This window comes from Caretta caretta, chromosome 1 (genome assembly GCF_965140235.1).
Source record: "Caretta caretta isolate rCarCar2 chromosome 1, rCarCar1.hap1, whole genome shotgun sequence".
Lineage (NCBI taxonomy): Eukaryota > Metazoa > Chordata > Testudines > Cheloniidae > Caretta > Caretta caretta.
In genome coordinates, this window is record NC_134206.1 from 249,834,042 (window position 1) to 249,861,046 (window position 27,005).

At 41.1% G+C, this 27,005-nt stretch overlaps 1 protein-coding gene across 3 annotated transcripts in view; it reads left to right on the forward strand.

The window, feature by feature from the left end:
• Positions 1 to 27,005, forward strand: part of BRAF (B-Raf proto-oncogene, serine/threonine kinase) — a 121,870-nt gene that overhangs the window by 80,495 nt on the left and 14,370 nt on the right. The window contains exons 8-19 of one of the 3 annotated variants that reach the window (XM_048830666.2): positions 4,418 to 4,577; positions 7,759 to 7,795; positions 9,232 to 9,351; positions 12,217 to 12,353; positions 13,104 to 13,221; positions 13,566 to 13,650; positions 14,066 to 14,242; positions 16,027 to 16,073; positions 17,006 to 17,124; positions 18,583 to 18,714; positions 21,804 to 21,938; positions 25,573 to 25,726. In XM_048830666.2, coding sequence (XP_048686623.2) covers positions 4,418 to 4,577; positions 7,759 to 7,795; positions 9,232 to 9,351; positions 12,217 to 12,353; positions 13,104 to 13,221; positions 13,566 to 13,650; positions 14,066 to 14,242; positions 16,027 to 16,073; positions 17,006 to 17,124; positions 18,583 to 18,714; positions 21,804 to 21,938; positions 25,573 to 25,726 — 1,421 coding nt within the window. Of the gene's footprint in view, positions 1 to 4,417; positions 4,578 to 7,758; positions 7,796 to 9,231; positions 9,352 to 12,216; positions 12,354 to 13,103; positions 13,222 to 13,565; positions 13,651 to 14,065; positions 14,243 to 16,026; positions 16,074 to 17,005; positions 17,125 to 18,582; positions 18,715 to 21,803; positions 21,939 to 25,572; positions 25,772 to 27,005 lie in introns of all 3 variants that reach the window. The other 2 variants (XM_048830652.2, XM_048830642.2) reach the window with 2 other exon arrangements.

The following is a 27,005-nucleotide window of genomic DNA, read 5'->3' on the forward strand; positions in this document are numbered from 1 at the left end:
AAAAATTCAAGATGGTCACACTAGCAGTGATTATTCCATCTTTGGAACAGGGAGATTGGTTCTCAGCCCTCAACCTACAGAATGCCTATTTCCACATATCAATCTTTCCTTCTGACAGATGATTCTTCAGATTTACCCTGGACCAGGATCATCACCAGTACAGAGTATTCCCCTTTGGTTGCTCATCAGTTCCGAGAGTATTTTCCAACATCCTCTCCATAGTGGGGAGGGGATCATGATTTACCCCTACCTGGACTATTGTCTCCTCAGAATCATCTCCTTCGACGAGGCTCTTCAGATCACCCAAACAACTGTGGAGTTGTTCAGGGATTTGGCCTTACAGATCAATGTCCAAAAATCGATGTTAGCCCTGGTACAGTGCCTAGAATTTATAGGAGCCAATCTCAACTCATCACAGGCGAGGACGCTCCTTCCACAGCACAGGTCCACAACTTGTCCACACTCATAGATTCAGTACAAAACAGCCCTCAAATATCAGCTAGACACTGCCTTCAACTTCTGGGGCATCTGGCTGCAGGCAGGTCCCTGATAACTCATGCCAGGCTTCACATGAGGTGTCTCCAGGTGTGGTTCTGCTCCGTTTACAGGCTGAACAGAGACAGGCTAGACAAACGTCTGTCACTGTCGTCCAAAGTCGAACACTCCCTGGACTAGTGGTAGGACTCAAGAAATGTCTGCACAGGAATCCCCCTTCTCGCAGACTTTCCCATCATTAGTACTCACCACTGATGCATCCCTCATAGGATAGGGCGCACATGTCAACAACCTCATGACACAGGGCAAGTGGTTATCCATGGAGACATCTCTTCACATCAACCACTTTGAACTCAGAGCGGTCAGATGCACTCACTTCCTTCTGCTGGTCAGAGGTACACATACAAGGGTCATGACAGACAACGTAGCGTGCATGTACTACATTACATGAACAAGAGGGGTACTAGATTACCCTCCCTTTGCACAGAACCACTAAAGCTATGGAACATGGTGCCTTTCCCACAGTGTCACAATATCAGCGTGTGTGTTACCAGGAGTGCAGAACACGACAGCAGACAGTCTCAGCCACAGCTTCCCACACGAGCACAAATGGGAGATGAACTCAGAAGTACTGCACGACATATTCAGACGGTGGGGGACACATACTATAGACTTAATCACCACTTACCTGAACAAGAAATGTCCATGCTACTGCTCCAGGGCAGGCCTTGGACAACACTCCTTAGGGGACGCTCTCCTTCTCTTGTGGGATAAGGGCCTTCATACATCCCTCTATTATTAAAATTCCTGTTAAAAATAAAGAGAGGGCGCAAATGTCATACTGATGCTTCCACCTGGCCGAGACAGCTGTGGTACCCTTACCTGTCACAGCTGGCAATGTGTTTGCCAACACCTTTTCAACCCAGTCCATACCTTCTCTTGCAGAACGAAAGACACACTCTCCACCCCAACCTGCGGATACTCCAGCTCAAGGCCTGGCTCCTTCATGGTTCAGCACATAGAAAGATCCTGCTCTGAGAAGGTACAGAAAGTGTTACTACACAGTAGGAAATCAGCTACTCCTCAGAAGTACCTGTAAAAGTGGACTGCGTTTCAGATTTGGTATAATTCCAAGCAAATTTTCCCCACATCTGCTGCTCTCCAAACGGAAATCAGGGCTCTCTTAGTTCACTGAAAGTACACCTTGTGGCCTTTCATCAACAAATAGAGGGATACTCAGTGTTCTTGCATCCAACTGCAAAATGATTCCTCAAGGGCATAGTAAATCTTTTCCCCTAACTCAGGCATCCCACCCCAATGTGGGACCTAGAACTTAGAGTACTGAAGAGCCTGACTAGGCCACCCTTTGAACCCACGGCCACTTATTTGCTCACATACCTGTCAATGAAGACAGCATTCCTGGTGGTAATCACCTTGGCGAGGAGAATAGGGGAGATATCTGCACTGATGGCTCACCCCCCTTATACAGTATTCTTTCTCAGACCACACCCGAAGTTCATTCCCAAGGTGACTTTGGTTTTTCACATGAATCAACTGATTCGTCTCTCAACTTTTTACCCTAAGCCTCACTGGGATAGCAGGGAGGCTGTACTACACATGGTTAGAAGGACTCTGGCCTGTTACCTGGACAGGACAAAGACCTTTAGGAAATCTCCTAAGCTCTTCCTTTCCATTGCAGACTCATCAAAAGGTACAGCAATATCTACACAAGACTCTCAAAAAGGGTCTCAAACTGCATTAAACAGTGTTATGAGATTTTCAAGATCATTCATCCATCTGAAATCTGTACACATTCCACCAGGTCAATTTCCACCTCAGTTGCCTTCCTCAAGAATGTCCCTATTTTGGAAATCTGCAGAGCAGCCACCTGCATGTTTGTACGTACCTTGGCAGAACATTGTGCAGTTACAGGTGACTCCGCTTCTGATGCCAACTTTGACACTGCAGTATTATCATCCATAATAGATGCACTTCCAAAGCCCCAGCCCTCCATTGGGGTACTGCTCATGAGTCACAGCAGAGCACCCATAGGGATACTACTTGAAGAAGAAGAGGAAGTTACTCACCTTGTGCAGTAAAGAAGTGTTCTTTGAGATGCATGTCCCTACGGGTGTTCCACGACCCACCATCCTCCCCTCTACTTTGGAGTTCTTGTCAGGGACTGCAATAGAGAAGGAACTAAGGGGGGTTTGCCCAAGCAGCACTGGTTAGCCTCGTGGCAGAGCACAGTGGGGGTCACAGTACACATGCAGGCTGAATGGACACTGCTACCAAAGTTCTCTAAATCAGCAGCTCAGGGACGCAAGCACACCCTCACTGTGGCTCTTTGGGCTAATGTTGATTTCTAATTTGACTCCTGAACCACTGAGGTCTGAGTACCATTGTCTTAAAGTAAATGATGCAAGCGATCCTAGATGGGAAAACTCAGGGTCCCTTATTCCCTTGCGAATGTTCCCCAGAAGGAAAAGAAAATCAGGACAGATCTTGCTTCCCTGATGCTTAGCTTTTTGGAGAAAGGTAGTGAGTGCACAATAATTTAGTTGAAAGAAGCCATCTATTTCTAGGGCCTATGCTAAACTGTATATAATCCCTAATGAAAAATGGGATAAATATGGCTCTGCCCATAAGGTAGACTTCAAGATATCCTCCTTGGGTTAAAAATAAAAAAAGACCCTGTCTCTGTTGAGGGTGCTGTTTCCCCTAAAGATCAGTGAATAAAAGATTAAAAAGAATTTATTTAAAGGGGACGGTGATAGAACCTTGTTGGTGCTGCATGCTGCTTTGTCCTTTGCCTCCACTTCTAAAGCCCTTCCCTATCCTAGCCTTTGTGGATGTGGTTAACTCATCTATCAGTCTCCAGACTAGAGGACTGCTGTTATGAGAAGATATATTTACAATTAGTTCAAATTGACTGTTACCTGCTATCGAGTGTGCTGTAAGTGTAAAGTTACCTTTGAAGAAGAAAAGCAAGCATTTGTCATTGACTTTTTGCCTAAATCTATTAAATCTTACCAACAGACCCAGCAATGATTGACCTTTAATTGAATAATAGTCAAATATTGATTTACTACCCTTATCTAGAGTAGCAAGATAAGTGACATCTTGCCTTTTTATTAATAAAAAGATAGGCACATGTGGATACTTTCTCTGTTAAGTAAATGACACAGGACTCCACATATCAAAGGTTAAGGTTTTAGCGACCTTTTAATGACCTGTAACAGCTACTTTTCCTCAAAAACTGGTCTAAATATTCTGAACTGTAGGTTTCAGGTCAAAACTCTACAATTCAGTGATTGTAATATTTATAAGTAATGTTTTAAAATATTTAATTGTTCTAAGTGATTTGCTGAAGACAAAGGTTAAAAGTTAGTATTTTTATTTTTAGTTTGATACTAATAATTCCAATTACAATGACAGCTGTAACACTGTTATCTTTGCTAACTTATAGTTTTCAGTACATCTCTACTGCGCAGCCATCCTATTCTTATATACACTTTATTCTGCGAGATCATTCAAACGCAGGACACTGATGGAGTACATCACCTTTAATTCTCATTGGGTTACCGTTAAGAAAGGGGAACCACATTTGCTCCTTAGTATAAGAAGCTGTGGAGCAGCCCATTCTCTGCAATGCGCCTCTGGTCTCATGGATTCCCAGCATAAAGGGATTAACATGGGTAGCTAGATGCACTAAAGATTGTTTATGCTTTAACCCCAGAACATTCTGTTTCACCGTTTTGTAATTAGGGAGAGCTCACAGAGCAGGGATTAGTTACAATTAATTCTAGGGGAGTATAGACAGTTAAATATAAATTGGTTCTGTTTGGGTCTTTATACTGGCCTACTAGTGAAATGATCTTTGTACCCCTAAATCTTCTTTTTCCTTGACTTTGTTTCTCAGACCACCAATTCTCCCTAGTCCTTCTCCTTCAAAATCCATTCCAATCCCACAGCCCTTCCGACCAGCAGATGAAGACCATCGGAATCAATTTGGGCAACGAGACCGCTCGTCTTCAGCACCCAATGTGCACATCAATACAATAGAGCCTGTCAATATTGATGTAAGTATCAATAACCGTAACGGTGAAGTTGATCAGCTTTCTTAATACGTGCTGCTGAGCTCGTAAAACAAACAACTGTTATTGTTCTAAATAAATCATTGTTCAACTGCTTAAATCTTCATAAATCCTAACTAACAAGAGAAGAGTTTTTACCAGTCAGAGCTGGGAAAAAATCAGGCAGTCCCTTCACAGATAATATTGAATCTCTCTTGGCAATCATATCTCCATTTCTCCACACAAGCACACTCCCACAAACAATTAGTTTTAAGATAAATTCCTGAACTTGTTATTGCTAGCAACACCCCACAGTGATGCTCCTGAAAAGCCAGTAACAACTCTTGCAAGACATCCCAAATACTGGAAATGTTTTAAATGTTTGATTTCTTGTATCACTTACAATGGGAATAATGTTTCTGGCATTGGAGGATGTGGTTCTTGCAATAAACTTGAATTTGAAATTACCAGATGCTGCTTTGAATCTCAGAAATGGTTTATTGTTCCACATGTAACACCCTTAACATTCTCCTTGAACCTCCAATAATTTTCTACAATATGATTGTCTTGAATTTTTTTGTCTGTATCCTTTGACATTTTGGAGGTTGAATTTTAACATGTATGAAAATGAAGGACAAATACATTGTTTCGAACTAGGCATAATGCTGTCCAGCACTATGCAAACTACTACTAACACCAATATCTTCCCAGTTTTTCTAACACATACCTGTATCCTAGGAAGACAAGATGAGTAAGGTAATATCTTTTATTGGATCAACTTCTGTTGATGAGAGAGACAAGCTTTCGAGCTTACACAGAGCTCTTCTTCAGGTCTGGGAAATGCACTCAGGAGTGTCACAGCTAGATAGAAGGTGGAACAGATTGTTTAGCATAAACAGTTAACACACATTTTCAAGGGACCATTTGGGGAAGTGGCCTCCCCAAACACCTCCCCAGTCATAGGAGGCAAAGGAGGGGGTGAAAGATGGGGGAAGAAGGGGAGGGAAAGGGTGAGAGATTTAGTGGATTATAGCATGTTGTAAGAAGCCATAAATTCAGTGTCTCTATTCAGTCCATGATTTTTTAGTTTCTAGCAAAGTCATGAATTTAAGCTCCCAGGCTCGTCTTTTGAAGGTGTGCAGGTTTCCTTTGAGGAGGAGGACTGAGAGGTCGAATATAAAATGATCTTTTTGTGAAAAGTGTTCACCCACATGTGATACGGTATTTTTGTCTTTTAGCATTTTTCTGTGTGAGTTCATTCAAGAATGTAGTGATTGTCTTCTTTCACCTATGTAGTTGATATTGGGGCATTTAGTGCACAGGATGAGGTACACTTCACGTTGTGATAGGCATATGTAGGATCTTGAAAGGTGTGTTGTGGAGAGTGTTGATCATGGAGAGATATGTCTACTGGTTTTGTATCTGTTCTGGCAGGGTCTGGTACTGCTTTGAGTTAGTGTATCTTGGTCTCTGGGGAGCTTGCTTCTGATGATGAGCTTGGAGAGATTGGGGTTGTGTTTGAAGGCCATAAGACAGGGTTCAGGAAAGATTTCTTTCAGGATGTGGTCTCTATTGAGTATGGGTCTTAACTGTTTAATGATACCCCATATGGGTTCCAATGTTGGGTGATAGATGACAACTGGGGATGTACAGTTGAAGGGGGTTTTATTTCTATAGTGAAGCAGGTTTTCTCGGGGTATCTGAGTGACCCATTCCATGACGTGATCTACTTCTCTGATGGAGTGTCCTTGTTTGGTGAAGGAGGTTTTAAGTGTGTTAAGGTGTATATCCTGGAATTTCTCCTCAAAACATGTTCTGTGGTATCTGAGTGCCTGGCTGTAGACAACAGATTTCTTGGTGTGTTTGCGGTGGTTACTGGATCTGTGAAAGTAGGTATGGTGATCTGTGGGTTTATGTATATAGTTGTCTGTAGGGTTCCATTGTTGAAGCTGATCGTGGTGTCCAGGAAGTTGATGTTAGTGTGGGAGTGTTCTAGAGAAGGTTTAATGGGTGGGTAGTAGTTATTGAAGTTGTGGAGGAAATCTGTAAGGGAGTTTATGTTGTCTGTCCAGAGGATGAAAATATCATCAGTGTATCCCAGGTATATCATTGGTTTCATGGTGCATTTGTCCAGAAATCCTTCCTCAAGGTGGCCCATGAAGAAGTTGGCATATTTGGGAGTCATCCCCAGTATCCATGGTTGTTCCCATGGTTTGGACAAAGTGTTGTTCAATGTAAAATTGTTATGGGTGAGGATAAAATGGCTGAGTTTGGTGATGTGATTGGGGTTCTAAAGCCTGAATCCTGGCTTTTAGTACCCTTACCTGTCCGTTAGCCTGCCCTCTGAAAATCACTGAGTTAGCAGTTGAGTGGCTTTGATTTAGCTGCAAAGTTACCAAAACATAAAGATGAACAAACTCCTTGAACTTGTTATCTAAGTAGGAGCAAAAGGTTAGTACATTAACCTACTGGGTCACCAAGCCGTCAAATTCAAACACTTAAGGCTCATTGATGAAAGGTGATGCACGAAGGGAATTTGCATAACTTTTCTCTGTTCAAAAATTGCTGTTTACTACTACTTGTAAAATTGCTCAGTTATTGTTATGATCCCTGGATATTTTGTAGCAAATGCAATCAGTGCATACTACATCGCAACCTAAAAGAACCTGATAAAATTAATTAACATCTTTGAAAAGAACTTGAGTGCATTTGGTGTAGAAATCAGGTACCTTGTTACAGGAAAAGATTAAGCAAAGTTTTGTGAATCGGTATCGTCCACGTAAGAAATTGGTGTCCCAGCTTCTAATGTGACATTCAAGAGCATTTTGTGTCTCAAACAACATAACTGGAAAGATGATTCCTGATTTGGTTCAATTTTCCTCCTTTCATGTTGACTAATTGCAGGCCTAAATCAATACCTACAAGCATGCATCTATTTTAACTAGATTACACTAGGTTACACTATTTGAAATTAAGATATTTCTTAAAGTTTCATACATTATTCTATATATTTTGTGTGCTACTGTAATTATTAGATTGTAAGCTCTTCAGGGCAGAGGCTGGCTTTTACTCTTTGGACAATTCTTAGTGTGATGGAACTTCAGTCCTGATGGGGGCTTTTAGGCAATATAATGATACAAATAATAATATATGAACCAGATATATACACTTGTGCTTTTGTTTATAGGACTTGATTAGAGACCAGGGGTTACGAGGAGAGGGAGGTAAGTAGTCTTAGAACTATCTTCTCTTACTAAATGTAATTACATGATTGCCTTAGCCCCTCCCCTTTGTAGTACTTCATTCCTCCAAACACAGACACAGAGAGAAATGTGAAGAGAGCAATGAAATGTATTTATATTTGTTTGTCCGTGATGTTTAGCATCTGTCTGATAAGGGTTTCAGTCATTCACCAGTCATTCTAGGAGTGGGGGAGAGGGAAGGAGGAAAGGCTGTGAAATGGTAGCTAGTGTTTTAATTTTAAAATAATTTTATTTCTAGAGAAGGGGAATCCCCTCTGTTCCTGATGGAGCCTTGAGGATTCCCCCCAACATATACTTAAATCTCCAATCCCATTCTCAAAGCCCTTTATGCCCAGCCACTACCCTTCCACCTAAAGAGTCATCAGGGACTTCCTTTGAAGTCTGTCAACATGTTTTGTGAACCTGGCCATATAAACTGGTGTGTCTCCTAAATGGCATGAGATACTTGAGCTCCTTCTTCCCCTCTCCCCAGCTGAAGCTGCTGCTTTGCTGTACTGCATGCCTTTGTTAACCTGGGAAACAAATAATTATGACTATTAAAGCCTGATCTCTTGTGTGCCTTTCAACAGCACTATTGTAGACAGCCTTAACTCTTAGCGAAGGCAAAATTAGTGGAAAAAAAACACAATTATCATTTTTCTTCACGTGTCACACTCACTACTGTGAAGTCTGTTTTCCCCAGGAAAAACCCTAAGCACTGGCTGTCAAGGTCTTGTGAAAACATGTCCTTTGCTGTACTTAGTTACTTGAGATGACATAGGTGACTCATAATAAAGAGGAGATGCATGTGACCACTCACCCAGCTCCAAATAATGAACAGGCTTGATATTTCCTATTAACTGTGACTTGTTTCACCCCTCAGCAAAGTCTTGAGTTAGCCTGATTTCTCTAGCTCAGTGGCTAGGATCTTACACCTTAAGCTACAGCTGACTTTGGTTTTGCCATCTGTATCTGTTAACTAGTAAGGTGGTAGCTGGCTACTGCTTTGTGTTTTCAGGAGCTGTGATTCCTTATACTGGCTATAGTACCAGCCCCCTTTTTTCCTCCTTAAATCCGTGAACCTACTGATAAAGAAGTTGCCCATTTTAGCTATCTTGTTTGTCTTGGTAGCTGTGGCTTTCAACAAGTTTTGCCCATTATGTCTAGCATTTAAATGTCATGCTATCATGTCAGTTTTAACTTTGGTCATAAGCTGTCTGCTTGGCATCTGAGAACAATTGGCTATTTCCATTCTTGAAAGCATGTTTTTAATAATTGGAGATGTTTTTTTCCTTCAAAATCCAGAAGTAGTCTATGAATAGGAGTCAAAGCCTCCTAGTTATTTCCCATGACTTCTTTCATTTCTTCTGTGTGTCTGTCTTCCTGTCTCTGCCTGCCCGTCTCTTTCTCTCTAACAGCCCCTTTGAACCAGCTGATGCGCTGTCTTCGGAAATACCAATCCCGGACTCCCAGTCCCCTCCTACATTCTGTCCCCAGTGAAATAGTGTTTGATTTTGAGCCTGGCCCAGTGTTCAGAGGTAGTTGGGCTCTTCTTTCTCGTTTTCACCCCAAACAAAATAAGTAACACCACAGATGCTGTTTGTGCCTCACCCTCACACCGTGTGTATGTAAGTGTGTGAGTTTACCAAAACACATCAGTTTTTTGCTTGGCCTGGCTGGAATGCTTTGAATGTGCTTTTCACACATACTCACTTCAACGTCTATACATATGCAACTACTGTATGTTAAATCTGACTTAAAGGTTCTAAAGCAAGGAATTTCAGAGTTAAGGTTTCCATACTGTCCCTAATATAACTTGTTTATTGCAGGGATCTCAGATTGCAGTGGAATGAGGCCAAGGACACAGTGACATCCTTAACTTTGAATTTTCTTGACTGTCAATTTAACGTTCTAAGAGTTTTCTATATTTTAACATTCTCTGTTTTTTTAAAGTACTGTAAGAAATAAAATGCAAATTGCAAACATTTCCCTTGATATTTTGTTAGGTCTTAGGCTTTTGGAGATCACGTAAGTGTCAACTTGCTGTGATTCATATGTTTTCAGAGAGTAGCACTGACATCAAGTTGGGGATCTAGATAAGTTGGATCAGATCAGACACTAGTGCAGTTATTGCAGTTCTCCGCATAGTCCCATTAAAGTCAATTCTTGTTTGTGTACTAAAATTACTAAACAAGACCATCATTTTGACTTCTTATCAGGCCTAAGGATCTCTCAGGCATGAGGCTGTCAATAGATTTGTTGTTGTATTGTACAAAATCCCAGAGTACTCAGTGAGATTTCATATACTAAAGATACCAAGTATTAAACAATAGCCTACAATATTTATGTATATGTGTATATAGATAGATAGTAATGGATAGTCCAGTGCATATTGTATATGTTTTTCAAATACTACTATCCTGGCTGTTTCAAATATTTGTGTTTCAGAATACTAAGAGCAATTCACTTTATGGACTAAACTCTTGGAACATTGTTCCAATGATCTTTCAGAAGAGAGGCATTTGCAATTTGGTTTTCGTCTAACAGACATGACTAAACAAATCAGAATTAATTAAATATAGTGCATAAAATATATCCTCAGATTGCAGGCTGATGGCTTGGTGTACAAGTTTCAGTCCAAGAGAAGCTGAAGTAGTCAAACTATAATTACTGGAAAAACAAGGCTTCTAGATTACTTACAAATAGATTAACTAAAGCAGTTCTAACTTTGTGCTGTAATCATATTCTCATGGAAGGATGAGTATTGTGTTGCTATCTCTGAATCTAGTGTTTAAAGTTGAGTACAAGAACCTACCTCTAAGGAGGAAACCATTCTCTTTGAACTTTGACATTACAGCTAAAATCTATAGTAAGGTAGAAAAATTGCATCTGTACTTTAAATGTCAGATAGTTACATTGAAATATTTGTAATTCAGAAAAATGGGAAAATTTACACACAAAGCCTAGCTACTACAATATTAGTATAAAAAGGAGGAACTATTAAAGTATTAGAATTTAAAAAAAAAAAAACACCCTTGCAAAATCAGTGGTTTCCAACTATTGGTACATGTCTGCTTAGGTAAGACACCTGGCATATTTATCAGTACTGGTGCTTCACACCCTTGTGGTAATATTCTAGCTACTCTTTCCCAACCTTTATGATGAGTTTTCATGATGGTCTGTGTATCCCTTTTGTCTGCCTCCTCTTTTCAACGCTGGGTTTTGGAGCAATGAGATCAAACCTAATTGAAAGGGCAGTAGCAGCCAAGGTCTCAGTCTAGCAGACAGGTATATCCTGTAAAATAGGAACCATTGAGCTAGTTCAGCAGTTATGAACTGGAATTTTAATACTGCATCAGTAGAAGTCTCCTTTCTAACAAGAATGGAGCTGCTGCATGAATCAGAGGAAGGAAAAATAAGTGGCTAGTACCAGTTCCTCAAGCACCACTGTAATAGAAAACATCTGTGAAATACTGGAGGTTTTGCATGGTGACCTGTAATGATTAGCAGAGCAGCACAAACTTAACTAATAAGTGGCCCTGTTTTATGTCCCTTGCGTTGGGAGTGTCAGTTTAACCTTGCTACTAATAATTATAGGATATTTTAGAAATTAGTATCTAGTTTGAAGTGTTCTGTATAAACAAGCATTGAAGCTCTGAAATGCAGTCCTGTTATTAGTGACATTTCTCTGTGTAGCTTTGTTTACATACACTGTATGCTAGGCAGATGGACTGCTCTTTTTGTATTTAATGGAATAAAACTCAAGTAGCTAACTAAAGTACTTGTTCTATTGAATCCCCAATGCACTCTAGTATGCTACTTTGAAATAAGTGCCCTCTGCTAGCAGCTAGCTTTGAAACAGCCAAATGTTTTTGAGATGGCACTTGAGGACTCAACTGGAAAACATCCCCAGCTTTTATAGTCCATCCATTTTAATCCCAATTTGTTGCATCCCTGCAATTGTCAGGGCCCTAAAAAGTTGGCAACAGCAAGTCTGGGAAGCTGGCTCTGTTAACTAAAGTATTACATTTTTATTTTTGTTATCAAAGAATCTGGATATATCAAAAATAATGTGTAGTGGTGCTTTTGTTTTTCAAAGAGACTGTCCTTTTAATAAATCAGTAATAAGACATTGAAGACTCTTTGGCATACAGGAATGTTTGCTGTAGATTAAATTTTGGTCTTTCCTGCTTTCTGAGTAAGACTTCAATACAAATCAGATATTAATACAGTATTCCTAAGTGCACGTTTCCGTACTCTTAACATTTACATTTGAGTTTGGAGATACAGCATCTTAAACACAATTCCTGCACTTAATATTTTTTACAATAGATTAATATATAAACTATCTTTATAAAAAAATTTACATAAAAATTCTTCCATTTATCTAATCTCCAATTTAGGTTCAACCACCGGTTTGTCTGCCACCCCACCTGCCTCTTTGCCTGGGTCCCTTACCAGTGTGAAAGCTTTACAGAAGTCCCCTGGACCACAACGAGAGAGGAAGTCATCTTCATCCTCAGAAGACAGGAATAGAATGGTAAGGAGCAGATCAACTATGTTTTACTGCTTTTGTATTAGGCATCCTTATTCCTTCATCAAAGCCATCTAGAATTATTCTGGAGAAACTGATATTTGCTATCATATACGTTAAGCCAATAAATAAGATAACAGGACAACATGAGGCTACTTGGACTGATGTATGAATTAGTTGTAAATCACTGAGTATATACAGATTTTCTAGATGGCATCCAAAAGATTCTATATGCTTCATAGTATGGTGCTGATCTCCCTGAGAGAAAAATTTCTAAAATTTTCTTACATCTCACAAATGTTAGCTTCCTGATTCTAGATTTAGCCTAATCCCCTGAAAGTTACTGGGTTTTTAAAATTAGCAATTTAACCATTATTTGTCTTTCAAATTCCAACCTAGTCATGAGTTTTTTTGGTTTATTAATAATATCTCAATTTTACTTGTAATAACTTCCAAAAATCTGACTCAGTGATGAATGCCTCCATGATAGGAAATTATTTAGTGCACCTCTGTGCCAGAGTACAAAGAGGTACAGTATGTGCTCATCTTGAAAAAAATCAAAACCACTTAAGAGTAAAGATTAAATTATAAATAAAATATTACTAAGTATTTACTCTGGAAATCAAATGAAAATAAATTTTGCATGATGATAAATGACCTATTAAGGCTTCAGGTTTAGAAAGATACCCAAGTAGCCTTTAGCTGTGAAGAAACCTGTTTTAATGAAGATTACTACAGTTGCATTTCTTTTCAAAGAAAACCCTTGGTCGACGGGATTCAAGTGATGATTGGGAGATACCAGATGGGCAGATTACAGTCGGACAAAGGATAGGATCTGGATCATTTGGAACAGTCTACAAGGGAAAGTGGCATGGTATATAATCATTGTGGCAAAGTACTGTTACCAAGCTTCATAGAGGAAGTTGTCTGGGTGTTTTTTATTTAATTTTTCATTTAAACAAAGCAGTAGATCAAATGTGTGATACTGGAACTTCAACAAGTTAAGAAACAGATCTCTTGCTAATTTTAGTGAGTAAAGTAATTATCACACTAAAGATTAATCCTAATTACTCATGAGCCTGAAGTTCCATCTCTTATTGAATAAAGATTTCCAAAAGTATGTGTATGTGCGTTGTGATCTATGTTGCATTTCCTCATTGAGTCATCTGTGTATACTATATACATCTTAATTTTGTTTATTAAATGGCTATTTTTAAGGTGATGTGGCCGTGAAAATGTTGAATGTTACAGCACCCACGCCTCAGCAATTACAGGCCTTCAAAAATGAAGTAGGAGTGCTCAGGTAAGAATGTGTAAATTATCTTTTTGATGACATTAGATAATCAATATGCATTTACATTGCTTCAGGAGTTATAACTCTTGTGTATTCTATTCAGAACACTGCACTTATTCCCATTATAATAATATTCAGAAGGCGAAATAACTAGAATTTTTCAGAAATATTTTGGACCTATTCCTAGTTTTTCCTTTCTAAAGATAAATTTGAACAGTGAGCAATTCTTGAACTGTCATCAGAAGTGTTTAAATCCTTCCATATTGTGAAAGAAGTTTAGAATACTGCACACACCCAGGCTGTGATATTTCCTTGATGAAACCTGCATTTGTATATTAGTATGTCTAAAGGCAGCCACATCATCTGGATTGTGAAATTTCTATTAGTGCTTTAATTGATTTCCAGTAAAAATTTTCTTCTACAGGAAAACACGACATGTGAATATCCTACTTTTCATGGGTTATTCAACAAAGCCACAGTTGGCTATTGTTACACAGTGGTGTGAGGGCTCCAGTTTGTATCACCATTTGCATATCATTGAGACCAAATTTGAGATGATCAAACTCATTGATATTGCACGGCAGACCGCACAAGGCATGGAGTAAGTATTGCATCACTTGTTTGCAAATAAACTTTGAGATAATATTAAATTCTTCTTTTTCTTTTGCTCTGCACTTTAAGTGCAAAGTGAAGTTAATATCTATGTACCATGGCCAGAGACCTATCCTGATGTGTCACATCAGTTTATGACAGTACTGAGTTATTGCTGCTGAGGAAAAGAGTAAAATAGGCCTTCTAATATACTATTGTTAGAAGCATGGAGATATGTTACTCAACAAGGAATATTGTTCCAAGAAATAATATTTCAGCAGGAAATAAAGGTACTTAACAACAACAATGAAAGGTAGTTAGATAAACTTTAGTATGTCTAACTTTAGTCAGTCTATTTATCAAAGCCCCTGTAGTTCTCGTATTAAGAAGAGTGAAACAGTAAATGAGCAGAAATCTGAAAATCTGTATCCAGAGTATTTGATTAAAAACCAAATCCTGCAAACCCTTTAGCTATTGCCAACAATTTATTATAGTGGATGATCAATTCTAATATAAAACATAGAGTTTCAGGACTGAAGGAAGAATATTTATCAAAAAGATGGGATGTCAAGGTTTAATTGTGAGCTCTGAGATATAGTGTCAGGTTTAAAGCAAAGGAGCAAGTCAGCAGTCGTCATGATCTTTAACCTGAGGCTTATTAACACTGAGATTTTACCTAAAAATCCTAAAATAGCAGTAAAACAATAACTTTGGGGCTGTAATCTGTTGATTACTTTGAGAATTCATATGTGTGCTGTTTATAGTTTAGAATACAATCATATTTCATGCATTCAGTGAAAAACTTGGGTTGAATTATGTACAACAGTTGTAAATATGGGATTTTGCAAACTCTACTTGCCTTCTAGTAATTTATACAGTTTTACACATTGTAGGATCCCCATTCCAAGGCATCTAGCACCTTACAGTAAAAAATAAAATAGGAATAAAACAATCACTCCAAATGCGCAATGAGACAGAACTTTGCAATATACCAGAGAAGGCAGATTACCTCATTAGCATTGAGGATCAATTTCTTTACAGTTAACTTAAACATGTCAACCTCCAGTTCTGATACAGATATTTGAGTTTCTAATTTAAATAATATAATTCAGTATTTTAATAATACAGCTATTCATATCAACCTTAAAGAGCTCAGGACCTGATCCTGCAAGGACTGTGTGAGTAATCCTAACTCACATGGGTAGTCCCACTGAAGTCAATAGGACTATTTTTGTAAATAAGTGTTTATTGGACTCATATTCTGTACTTCAACAAATTAAAATACTAGTAAGGTCAGGATTCACCCTCTGACTGAAAAAAATATCAAAGTGACTCAAGTTAATAGGACCAGTAGATAAGATGCTATGCTGAATACAGTGGTATTTTCAGTCAAGACTTGGTGTCTGGGGGTCACCATAAAGAAGGCTGAAAGCTGGAGCCATTCAACACAGAAAGTCATTTCAAAAGCTTTGGTTGAAATTCCCCGATGCTGGCTTCGAATGTTGAGTTAAACATTCAAAAAACAAATAAAAAACAAGGTTTCTGCAACACGGCTGGTTATGTTGTTCTTCAGCAATGCCAGATTTGACACTGGAAATCTAATTCTTTCTGCAAAACTGCTCCTGATTTGATAGGACTATCAAGGGTAACTGAAGATTTACTACTTTGACTCTATGCATATTTAATATGTAAACTGTTTGTTACTTCACTAGACTAGAGAGTGTACATTGAGCTATTGATGAATGAAACATCCCTTAGCCCACCCATCCCAAAACATTCTTTGTTTCTTTTCAGTTACTTGCACGCCAAGTCAATCATCCACAGAGACCTCAAGAGTAATAGTATCCTTTCCTAAAGATGTGACCTCGGAACATGACACCAAGCCTCTTTCTTCTGCCAGAAATGAACTTCCCAAAGTAAAAAGCAGCTCACAAGTGACTCTTTTCAGAATTGTTAGAGGAGAGTTGACATTTGGGTGGGAATGGGGTAATAGTACCAAGAGCAAAATAACATATACTGATTGCACCTTATAATGTGTTCACAAAGGGAAAACAAGTTTTCTTGAAGTATCAGCATTCACTTGAGATAACCATTCATCTTATGAACATGGGAAGGATCCTGACAACTCACTCACAAACTTCCATTATATCTGCAGTTTCCAGCAGCCCTTTAAGAATTTGACATTGTAATGTGATCATCTGGTCAATAGTCTGCTTAGTACTAATCTAACCATTATAGCTATCTTTAGAGCAGGGGTTCCCAAACTTGGTTTGTGGCTTGTTCAGGGTAAGCCTCTGGCGGGCCGCGAGACGCTTTGTTTACCTGAGCGTCCACAGGTGCGCCCGGTTGCAGCTCCCAGCAGCCCTAGTTCGCCGTTCCCAGCCAATGGGAGCTGTGGGAAGTAGTGCGGGCTGGGCCACTGCTTCCCACAACTCCCATTGGCCGGGAATGGCAAACCATGGCCACTGGGAGCTGCGAGCAGGCGTACCTGCGGACGCTCAGGTAAACAAAGAGTCTCGCGGCCCGCCAGTGGCTTACCCTGAACAAGCCGCGAACGAAGTTTGGGAACCCCTGCTTTAGAGGATAGGACTTCACACGTGCTGGCTGTTTGGAATCTAGGCCTATGAAAGAACTGATAACTTGAAAATTATACTGTGTATGGATGCTACAAACTGGTACACTTAACACTGCAGGTAGAGGGTCATTTAATGTGTTCGTGCTTGATAGGAAACTGTAGGGTCAGTGCTTCTTTTCCTTTACATCTCCTCCATAGATATATTTCTTCATGAAGACCTTACTGTAAAAATAGGTGATTTTGGTCTAGCCACAGTGAAATCACGATGGAGTGGGTCCCATCAGTTTGAACAATTGTCTGGGTCCATTCTATGGATGGTAAGTAAAGGGGAATGGTGTATTCCTTTCAAATTATTTGGCTGTAGATGGCCTTTGAAGTGTCAGCTCCTGTTCTTTCAAAAGCTTTCCATTTTGACCAAAGGTCTCTGAACACCACCCCTCAAGCGTGCAGACATATTGAATCTGACTTAAGAAGACATGGTCAAGATCAACTAAATTAATACTTGTAACTCTTCTTTAAATACATTTTTAAAAAATCAGCAAAATCTGAAATGTTCTCATGTTTGTTTAAAAATAATTTGCTTTTAAGTTTGATATATTCAAGTGTAGCTGTTGTGAAGAAACTGTCATAAAGATTATCCAGATTGATTACCTCTTCAGAAGAAACTTATTTAAGGACTTCTGTTTAGCTCAGCTTCACCCCCACCCTCCCCCCACACACCTTAAAACTTTGATTGTGGTCCGGGTTGTTTTAGCACTGTTGTAATTCCAGTTTCAAAATTGCTTCTCAGTCTGTAAAATGTCAGTTTGCTTCTCATAGTACAGTAATGAACTCACCCAGTTTGATAGCCAATGGATTTAGAAATTCATGTTCAGATCCACCACATTAATGCTGTAGGCCCAGCAGTTCTGGACAGAGCCATCCCTTGGGTATGGCGAATCAGGGCAACCGCTCCGGGCCCCATGCTTCAGTGTGGGTGTCGTGCAGGGCAGGGGAAGGCGCCAGTCTGGCCCGGGGGGGGGCGGGGGGAGGTAAGGGTGCCTGGGGCTCCAGGCCAGCTCAGAGGTTGGGGTTACAGGTTTAGGGAACCAGGGGGGCCTGGTGCCGGTAGCAGGGGTTGGGCCTGCACTCACTGGTGGGAAGCGTGCGTTGTATTTCTTTTTCTTGCTTGCCCACTGCCGCACTGGCCGCCAGCATCCTAGGGCTGCCAGAACACGACAGTGCCAGGCTGACTCCATCCACTGCCCTTATTCCCTGGACCCCTCCCTTTTCTGGGAGCCCCTAGCACAGGTGCCACCCTGTGACTCTCCATCTTCTCTCACCCCCCAGCACTTGTGTCTCCTCCCCACACCAGATTTCACCTGTATAAAAAATGTTCAGGGGGGGCCATTGAGGCTGATTTGTCCCGAGCCCCGCAGCCCCTTAGGGACGACCCTGGTTCTGGAACATCTGTTTCCAGCAGTGGACCTGAACAAATCCAATTACATGTTTCCAAAGTTACAAGATTTTAACAAATACCTCTGGGACAGTAACTAACTGAGAGAAATTGGGTAATCAGCACTGAGGAGAGAGAGAGAGAGCACATGAATGGAAGCCTGTGCGTTTTCCTGTTGAGCAGTCGGAGCCTAAAACTGAAAGACTGCGTTTGCATGGCACCTCACTTGGTGTTGTTTCACTGCTTGTTTGTTCTTTTTTAATGCAAAAGTTTCATATTTGGTGTGTGAGATGGCAGCCTGACATGGTAAAATGCAGAATAATTCTCTTTCCTTTTACAGGCACCAGAAGTAATCAGGATGCAAGATAAAAACCCTTATAGCTTTCAATCAGATGTATATGCATTTGGGATTGTTCTTTATGAGCTGATGACTGGGCAGTTACCATACTCGAACATCAATAACAGGGACCAGGTAAAGAGAGTATGGGTTTGGGGAGGTTTTGATTGTACTTTCTCACTTGTCTGTTGTAGATGTTAGCTGCAATGTAGAATAATTTAGGCTAGTGAAATGAACGAGCTAATGTTTGTCAGCTGTCCCTTCTGCTCAGTGTAGATCCACTTTGGTCTCTTTTAATCCTTTTCTGTTTTTCTTACTGCAAGTGTGCGTTTTCAGATTCTGAAAACTATGTGGCAGGAATCTGCTTAAAGAGAGAACTTGTTATTTGTGGTAATCTAATTTAGTTTTAATGATCTGCAAAAAGCAGGTGATCTTCCGTATATTCACGTTTATCCACCTTCCTCCTTCCTGATTACTTCAAATTAACATAGCTTTGAAAAATAGTCCAGGAAAAGAACTGAGGAGGCCAACAGATTGTGTCCTATATTCATCTCATACATTGAAAAGCACATACATTAGTTAATTGAAATTCAGGATTTCAAGCCGCTCCCAGGGTCTGCTTAGTGAAACACATGGCTTTCTAAAGTGTGCATATGCTGGAAGAAGATAAGACAACTAATAAGATAGGAAGACAACTAATCAGTAAGTCGCACAGTGTTGAGGGAACATAGTGTGCCTCCATGTAACAATGTTCAGAGGCCTTACTTGCTTCATAATTTTCCAGTTTAATGTAGAAATTGGATGTATGTGTGTGTGTCATGGCCTTTAGTGAAAACTGTCTAAGGTCTGGGTGATGCCATTTGTTACATTGTTTGTGTCTCCATCCCTGTTTTTCTAGTGTCAATACTTGAGAAATGCAGCCATAGCAATGTTCATCCACAGAACTTAATTTTATATGGCTGTGTGACAGGGTGCTATCAGCAGCACCCTGATCACTGACATTGCTGCAGCCTGGAGAAGGCTGAAGGCCCAGCTGAGGGCAATTACACACTTTCTGATGGGGGACTGTGAGCATCTGGGTGACAATCACTGGGTTAACAAGGTAAATGGGGAGAATATAAGGGGAGGAAACAGTCAGTAAGAGGCAGCCTGGGAGGGGCTCAGAGGGTGAGCCTGGGCTGGGGAGTGAGGGCTGCAGGGAAGCCTACCCTTGCTATAAGCCGGTGTTGCATGCTCTTGTTATGTAAGAGGGGAATGAATACACACTTTGGTGAAAGATAAACAGCCCGGTGTGTGTTTGTGACTGAGAAACCAGCTTAACTGGCCAGGTAGTGAGGTTCACCAGGTAGTGACAGAGGTGCCCTGTGACAGGCTGCTTCCATATATGTCAGAATGCTTCACAGTTCATCAGATCTTGAGTGACTCATTTGTTTTCTTGTTTCTGCATTTTACATCTTTTAAAGGAGGGGGAAATGCCCACATTCCCAGCCAGTGGCCTGTAACCACGTTCAAGTTGTACTTGGCCCTGTTTCATTTTAATTTTTTGACAGCTCTGACTCATGAATCCGTTTTGTCTACTTGGTGATAGATGAAACAAATTTTAAACCACAGGTGCAGCTGATGTGTAAAATGCAGTGAAATGCCTTGAGTTTATCTTCCTCGGTCCATTGACTGAAAAGGAAGTAAACAGGGCACTGTATGTTTTGACAGATCTAGGCCACGAAGAAAACAAACAGTTTAGCTATGACATGAAAAGTTAAGTCCAAGTTTGACAGTGGGCAAAATCTGTGTCACTCCTGCTTATTGGCTCTGTGATGTAATTGAACCCTAGAATGCCTGTTTATACATTATGCAGGCCTTAGATTAGGACTACTGTTCTTGTGTTGTTCCCCTACTCGTAAAGTTTAAAAAAAAAAAAGTCCTTAATGTTAATTAAACCCGTAATATTGAAATCAGCAAACAAAAACAAATTATCAATAATTTCAGTGTTAAATATTTACTGTAGTCGAAAGAATGCTGTCTCCTGGATGGCAAAAAGTCTGCCTCTTCGGAGCAGAAGCGAGGGGTAGACTAGACAAGTCTTTACATAGGATACATAGTTCGTGCTTGCGAGTTTCTAAAGATGTTGTGGGGGAGCTTCAGGCTATCTCCTAAAGGGAGGGCAGAAGCTCTTTGGGTCCAAAGTTTAAATAAGGAGCAGTAGAATATGTTAACTTAAGCAGCCTCCATATGTAACTTGACGTGTAACTGTTTTGCCTCCCATACAAGACATAAAATAATTACATTTCTTTAAATGTAAAGTCACAACACGCCTGCTGGATCCAGCTGCATAGTTATTCAGCGAAGGTAGTGGTTGTCTATTACAGCATGAATAGATCTTTGACTAGTTTGAAGAGGTTTTTTTAGTATCAACGCAATGTTCAAGCTCCTTATATATTTATATTTGACCTTGACTTGACAGAATATTTTACCTTGACTTGACAGAATAGTGTCTGCTTCATATTTCTAAAAGAATAAGCACCACAGTTTACTTTGCCTTCTCACTAGATATTTGTTGAGTTAGAGTTGTGTGCTTCAGTTTTAGTCCTTTCTGAAATACAGGCCTTCCCTGTTCAGTATATTGGTATTGAAAATGCAAGATCTGTTTCCAAACAAAGCAGACCTATAGCATTCTGGTTCTGTAGAAGAGAGGTAATCTCTCCTTTCCCAATATGTAACGAAAAAGTAGTCAGAAGAGAATTAGGAGAATTTATGATGGAAAAGTACAGTGTCATATGTTTCTTTAATTGTCCTAAGGTGTGAATTTGCCACTGACTTCTGGATAAAATCACGCAAAATAATTAAATGGCACAGAATATTTATCCTTTAGTCCTGCAACAGAGCCATTTAGTCTTTTTATTATAACCTCTTTTGGTGTTCAAGAATTGTTCCTTATATACATTCCTGCAAATAGTATTGTCTACTAGCATTTATGATTCCCCCTTAGTTCCTTTTTAAAAGGGGAAAGGAAAGAAGAGCATAACTCCTTTTCTACTGAAATGATTTACGAAGTATATCAGCAAAGTCATTAGTCTCAAATAGCGTGGAATGTACTATACCAGATACTTCTGCATATGTGTAGAGAACTACTGCTGGAATATTGACAGTTAAATATACGTAATTCTTTCTGATTTGTTACATGGTTTTGTTTTATGAATTTTCCCTTTCCCTTTTTCTTTAAAAAGATCATTTTTATGGTGGGACGAGGATACCTGTCTCCAGATCTCAGTAAAGTGCGAAGTAACTGTCCAAAAGCCATGAAGAGGCTAATGGCAGAGTGCTTGAAGAAGAAAAGAGATGAGCGACCCCTCTTTCCACAGGTAAAAAATTTCCCCATTTTGAATTGAGGTGAGAGGTAAAAAGTAGTCTAGTGGTTCTCATCCATATTGGGCTCAGGACCCATTTGTAAACTTGGATGGCCTGCCGTGACCCAGTAAATAGCATTAGTGCTAAAAACATTTGGCTTATGAAATATTTCTTACTCACAATATATTACTCCTGAAGGAATTCTGCGCCATTGCGCGTGTGCATATTTCATGTGCCGTGCACATTTGTGTGTGTGTGCAGAAAACAGCTTCTGCTGAAAAGTTGATGCAGTTCCGCCTTCTGCTCACTAGAGGGTGCTGTGGCGCTAGAACACAGCAGCTGCTCTTGGCAAGCCCTAGCTATGATAGGGAAGAGAAAAAGCCTGCAAAGTCTTCTTCACTGCTCCTGTCAGGGCAGGTCAGGAGACAGGAGATATGGGATGACAGACAGTGTGGGGTTGCTGGGGGGGGTCACAGACAGGTGCTCATCAGAGCTAGTGTGGGGAGGACAGACTGGGGAAGGGGCTGAATGGGAGTGGAGGCGCAGGGCCACAGGAGGAAGGGAGGCGCAGGGACACATGGAGATGCGGGGAGGGGACTGGCTGAAGGGGTGCAAGGACACATGGGCAGGAGGGGAGGGGGTGCAAAGCTTGGGGGGAGGGGTATGTCTCAGTGGTGGTGGGACAGAGACACATGGGGATGGGCAGATGTGCCTGACTGTATGGGAGAGGCTAGGGCAGGGGTCGGCAACCTGCAGCTGTGGAGCCACATGAGGCTCTTTGGATGCCCCCTTGCGGGCAGCCATTTTTTTTGAGGGGGGTGAGGTGCAGGCTCTGCCACAGGCAGCTCCGGGCTAGCAGTGCAGCAGGGTTCAGCAAGCTGGCTGCCTGCCTGTCCTGACCCCACGCTGCTGGCACATCTCTGCGCGCCCCTTGCGGGGAGGGAGCAGCAGGTCTCTATGGGCTGCCTGCACATGCTAGCACCACCCCTGCAGCTCCCATTGGCTGGTTCCTGGCCAATGGGAGCTGTGAGGACAGTGCTGGGGGCGGGGGCAGCATGTGAAGCCGCTCCCTTCCCCCTGCCTCCGACGACCTCCCCCTCCCCCCGCCGCCGCCAGGGGTGCGCAGAGACGTGGCAGCTGCTTCCGGGAGTGGTGTGGGGCCAGGGCAGGCAGGCAGCCTGCTGAGCCCTGCTGCGCTGCCGGCTGGGAGCCAGCCATCTGTGGTAAGCGCCACCCGGCCAGAGCCTGCACCTTGCACCCCCTTCCACACCCCTGCCCCAGGTCAGAACCCCCTCCTGCACCCAAATTCCCTCCCAGACCCTGCACCCCCTCCTGCACCCCAACCTCCTGCTCTGTTATCAAGGAAGACTGGCATCCAACAGAAGAGGTGGAAGGTTTGTATGCAGGGGATTCGGAGTCTGATACAAAGCCAGCGTGAGGTTCTCATAAACACATAATCCACCACAGCACAGGTGTAGTTATTGTATCATCTCAGGTACGCAATGCTCCTGGCACCCCGTGATTCAGAAAGGCAGAGACCACTCAGCCCCCAGGGAGCACCCATATTGTACAGTGACATCGCATTACTGTGACCCCCTGCCAGGATAATGGCCTTATGCAGAGCCTCACTTGAGGGACTGTCACGTCACTGCAGGCCCTGTAGCAAATGTGTTTTAACAAACCCAAATCTAAATGCAAGTATTTGCAGAAGAGATGGGTCCAAACTTATTTGTATGTCAGTAACATCAGTAGGCCCCAACTGAGATCAGGTCCCCATTGTTCTAGCGGTGCTGTACAGATGCAGGGGGTGTGCCTAAATTGCAATCAAAAGCGTAATTGCAGCTCTGCTAGCTTTAATCTAGCTACCCTGGCTAAAGATATAAGTGAATATGCAATGGCATGGACCCAGCATGGTTTAACACCACAGCTGCATACCCAGGCTGTGGGCAGTCTGGTACAGTTCTCGCTGAAGCACCTAGATTCTAGTCGCATTAAAAGTATTGGTGAGTAGTAGTAACTTTAATATGTTCAGTTATTATTAGTTGACAAATTCCAACTCTACAAGTAGCCTTGCGTGTGATGCAGCTATCGAAATATTTTGGGCAAAGACAAAAACAAAAAAGGCCCTTCTTTGAAAGGTTGCTGACCCCTGAGCGAGGGTCTGTATGGGGACGCTCCCTAACAATCCCTCCCCGCCCCCACAAAAAACCTGTTCCATACTGTTCCCACCCATACCCAATAACCCTTCAAGTTCATACCCAGAATTCTTCCCAGCAACTACTTCTCTCTCCCTCAGCTACTCTGTTACTCCTGACTCCCCCAAGCCTTTGCGCTGCTTCTGAGGGGTGTGGGAAATACGGTTCTGTACTGTAGTTTTAATGAATTATTACTCAGAGTTCTGTATTAATATGCCTAGTAAGGAATCTGTTTGTCAAAAAACATTTCCTGAATCTTTTTTGTTGTCTGTATTATTACAGACATACTTGCTGACAGGTATTTTGAAATAAATGACCAAATATAATTGAAACTGGTGTGATTATATTGTGTTGTTTTGACAAATAAAATATGCAGAATTTTAAAATATTGTGTGCAGAATTTTTAATTTTTTGGCGCAGAATCCCCCAGGAGTAATATAACATACACATTAACATCCTAAGTGCTAAATAAATGCATTGTGTATACCATAGTGATGACTCCTGTCTCACAAGCTGATTGGGCATGGCTCCCTGCTCCAGGCATTGCAATCTCCAGGGTTGCAGCTCTGATGGGGATCTGGCCAGGGTGAATTTGTGAGAGTGGCACTGTGACTTGATACATAGGGACGCAGAACCACTCACTCAAATTTAGCCTGGCTCTTTCCCTGTCGTCATGTTGGAAGGGTGGCTGGGCTAAACCTGATCATCACTGTGACTCCGTGCTCCAGCTCACAAAGCCCAGAACGAGGAGCCAACCCTAGTCACCCCACAGGACCAGAGCCACAGGAGCCACTGCTATGGGGTGAGTGTGGGGTGGGCTCTGTAACATCCTCCCTTCCCTCTGGCCTCCCACATGACCCTTTGATACATTCTGGTAACCCAGTTTTGAGTAACAACTCACGGGTTAAGAAATCCTGGTCTAAAAAACCAGCTATGGTATGTACTTATTGGCTGTTTCAAGGTTCTCCCTTTGAACTGGGACCTGAGTTCCAGCTGAAGACCGGACTAAGTACGATTGTAAAGTTTAGCACATAGTTGGCGTGTGTAGTTAGCAAAGTGCATTTTTAGTACAAAGAAGACACATTCACTCAGCAAGTGGACGCCGCATTAACTTCTCCATTTGAGTACTTACTATATATTCTCTGAAATTTTTATACCCCCAAAACACTATAAAGGGGAATTGTCAAGTAGTTTTGTTGCAAAACTTGACCTGCCAATCCCTCTATCAGGGAAAATATCTTTGGATTCTAAACATTTTTTGCTGTATTTTTTTTTTTTTAAGTACATGAGTTCAACACTTAAAAAATATAAGAAGATGAGTTCCCTCTGCAGGCTTTACAGTAATGGTTTGAATCAAACAAAAGCTATGTTCGTTTCTGCCTTTGGCTTTATGGGTGCTGTTGCCACTCTACAGCACCAGTTTTGATCTTCTCTTGTTTTCTGCTTGTTTTAGATTCTTGCCTCCATTGAGCTTCTGGCTCGGTCATTGCCAAAAATTCACCGCAGTGCATCTGAGCCCTCATTAAACCGGGCTGGCTTCCAGACGGAGGATTTTAGTCTGTATACTTGTGCTTCTCCAAAAACACCCATCCAGGCAGGGGGATACGGTGGGTTTCCAGTACACTGAAAAGGCGTTGAAAGCATGTGCCTGTGTGAGTGCTGTTCTGTTCCCGTGTGTGCGTGCACAAATGTGCGTATGTTCTGAATTCCTACATGCTGTTCTCTTTAAAGGTGCACTGAGGGAGTAAACACTTACGTGTTAGGAGTGTGGGCTTTGTATGTTGCTGGCATGGAGACTGTTGCTAGATATGGATGCCCTGGGAATTGCCAGCACAAAAGGATTCAAAGGTCATCTAAGGGAAAAGTCACTTCAGACAAAACAAAAAAAACCTGTTTTGGTTACTGGGTCATACCTTGCATTTCCTTTGCTTTCTGTGCCTTCTTTCCTTACTTTGATGGTTGGGTTAGTTGCTTTGTGGGCGGTGTCTTTGTTTAAATAATCAAACTATATATTTTTTTCAATTGAATTGTCCGTATCCATGAGCAACAGGTTTTAGCTTCTCAGATTAGTTGTGTTGCTGGTGATATGTGAAGATGGCAAAAAGACCTTAGCTGCAAGGCTGAGCACAGCCAAAACTTGGTGTAGTCAGCAAAGGTGAGCAAACACAACACAGATTGCAAAGGAAGGCTTTGGCAATGTGTGACTTTTATTTTTAAATTTATGGTTTAAAAGAGTGCTGGTTGGAAAATATCTTTTACTAGAGAAGGTATCTGTTTTTTGTCTAAATGGTCTGACCAGTTCTACTTTAAAACCTTTTACAAATCTCTAATATCTCTGCAATGTAGAACAAACTTCAGATGTCTGGTGTTGCTTCTGAACAGCACACATATCATGAATAATCATCCCCGTATCCTGCAAATTAGAAGGAGTCTTATTTTGAGAAACTTGACGACTCTGAGAACATAATCAAATGTGTGTCTGCTATGCAATAATATGTTAACACCCACAATAGGAAAAACCTATTTTGTAGAAACAAAGCAGTAAACTTGAAAAGTTGTTTTCAGTGGGAAATCAATATTGTACAATGAATTTTATGTTTTAAAAAATGGTTTGCTATTATTTCACTACTTTATTTTAGTTAGTAATGTTGCTGAAGAAGTCTCTTTTCTGTGGGGAGAATGTTTTGCTTTTGTATAGAAGTTATTGGGTTGACTGCAAGTACCTAGCAAAGCAAACTAGAAACCCTGCTAAGATCATAATGTCAACTCATACCCTATTTTTCTTCTTTTTTTTTTTTTTGGATTATTCAACTTGAACAGGTAAATGACAGAGTAGTCCTATCTGTTTCATGTTACACTGACCTCTGGTGGCAGACATTAAAACAG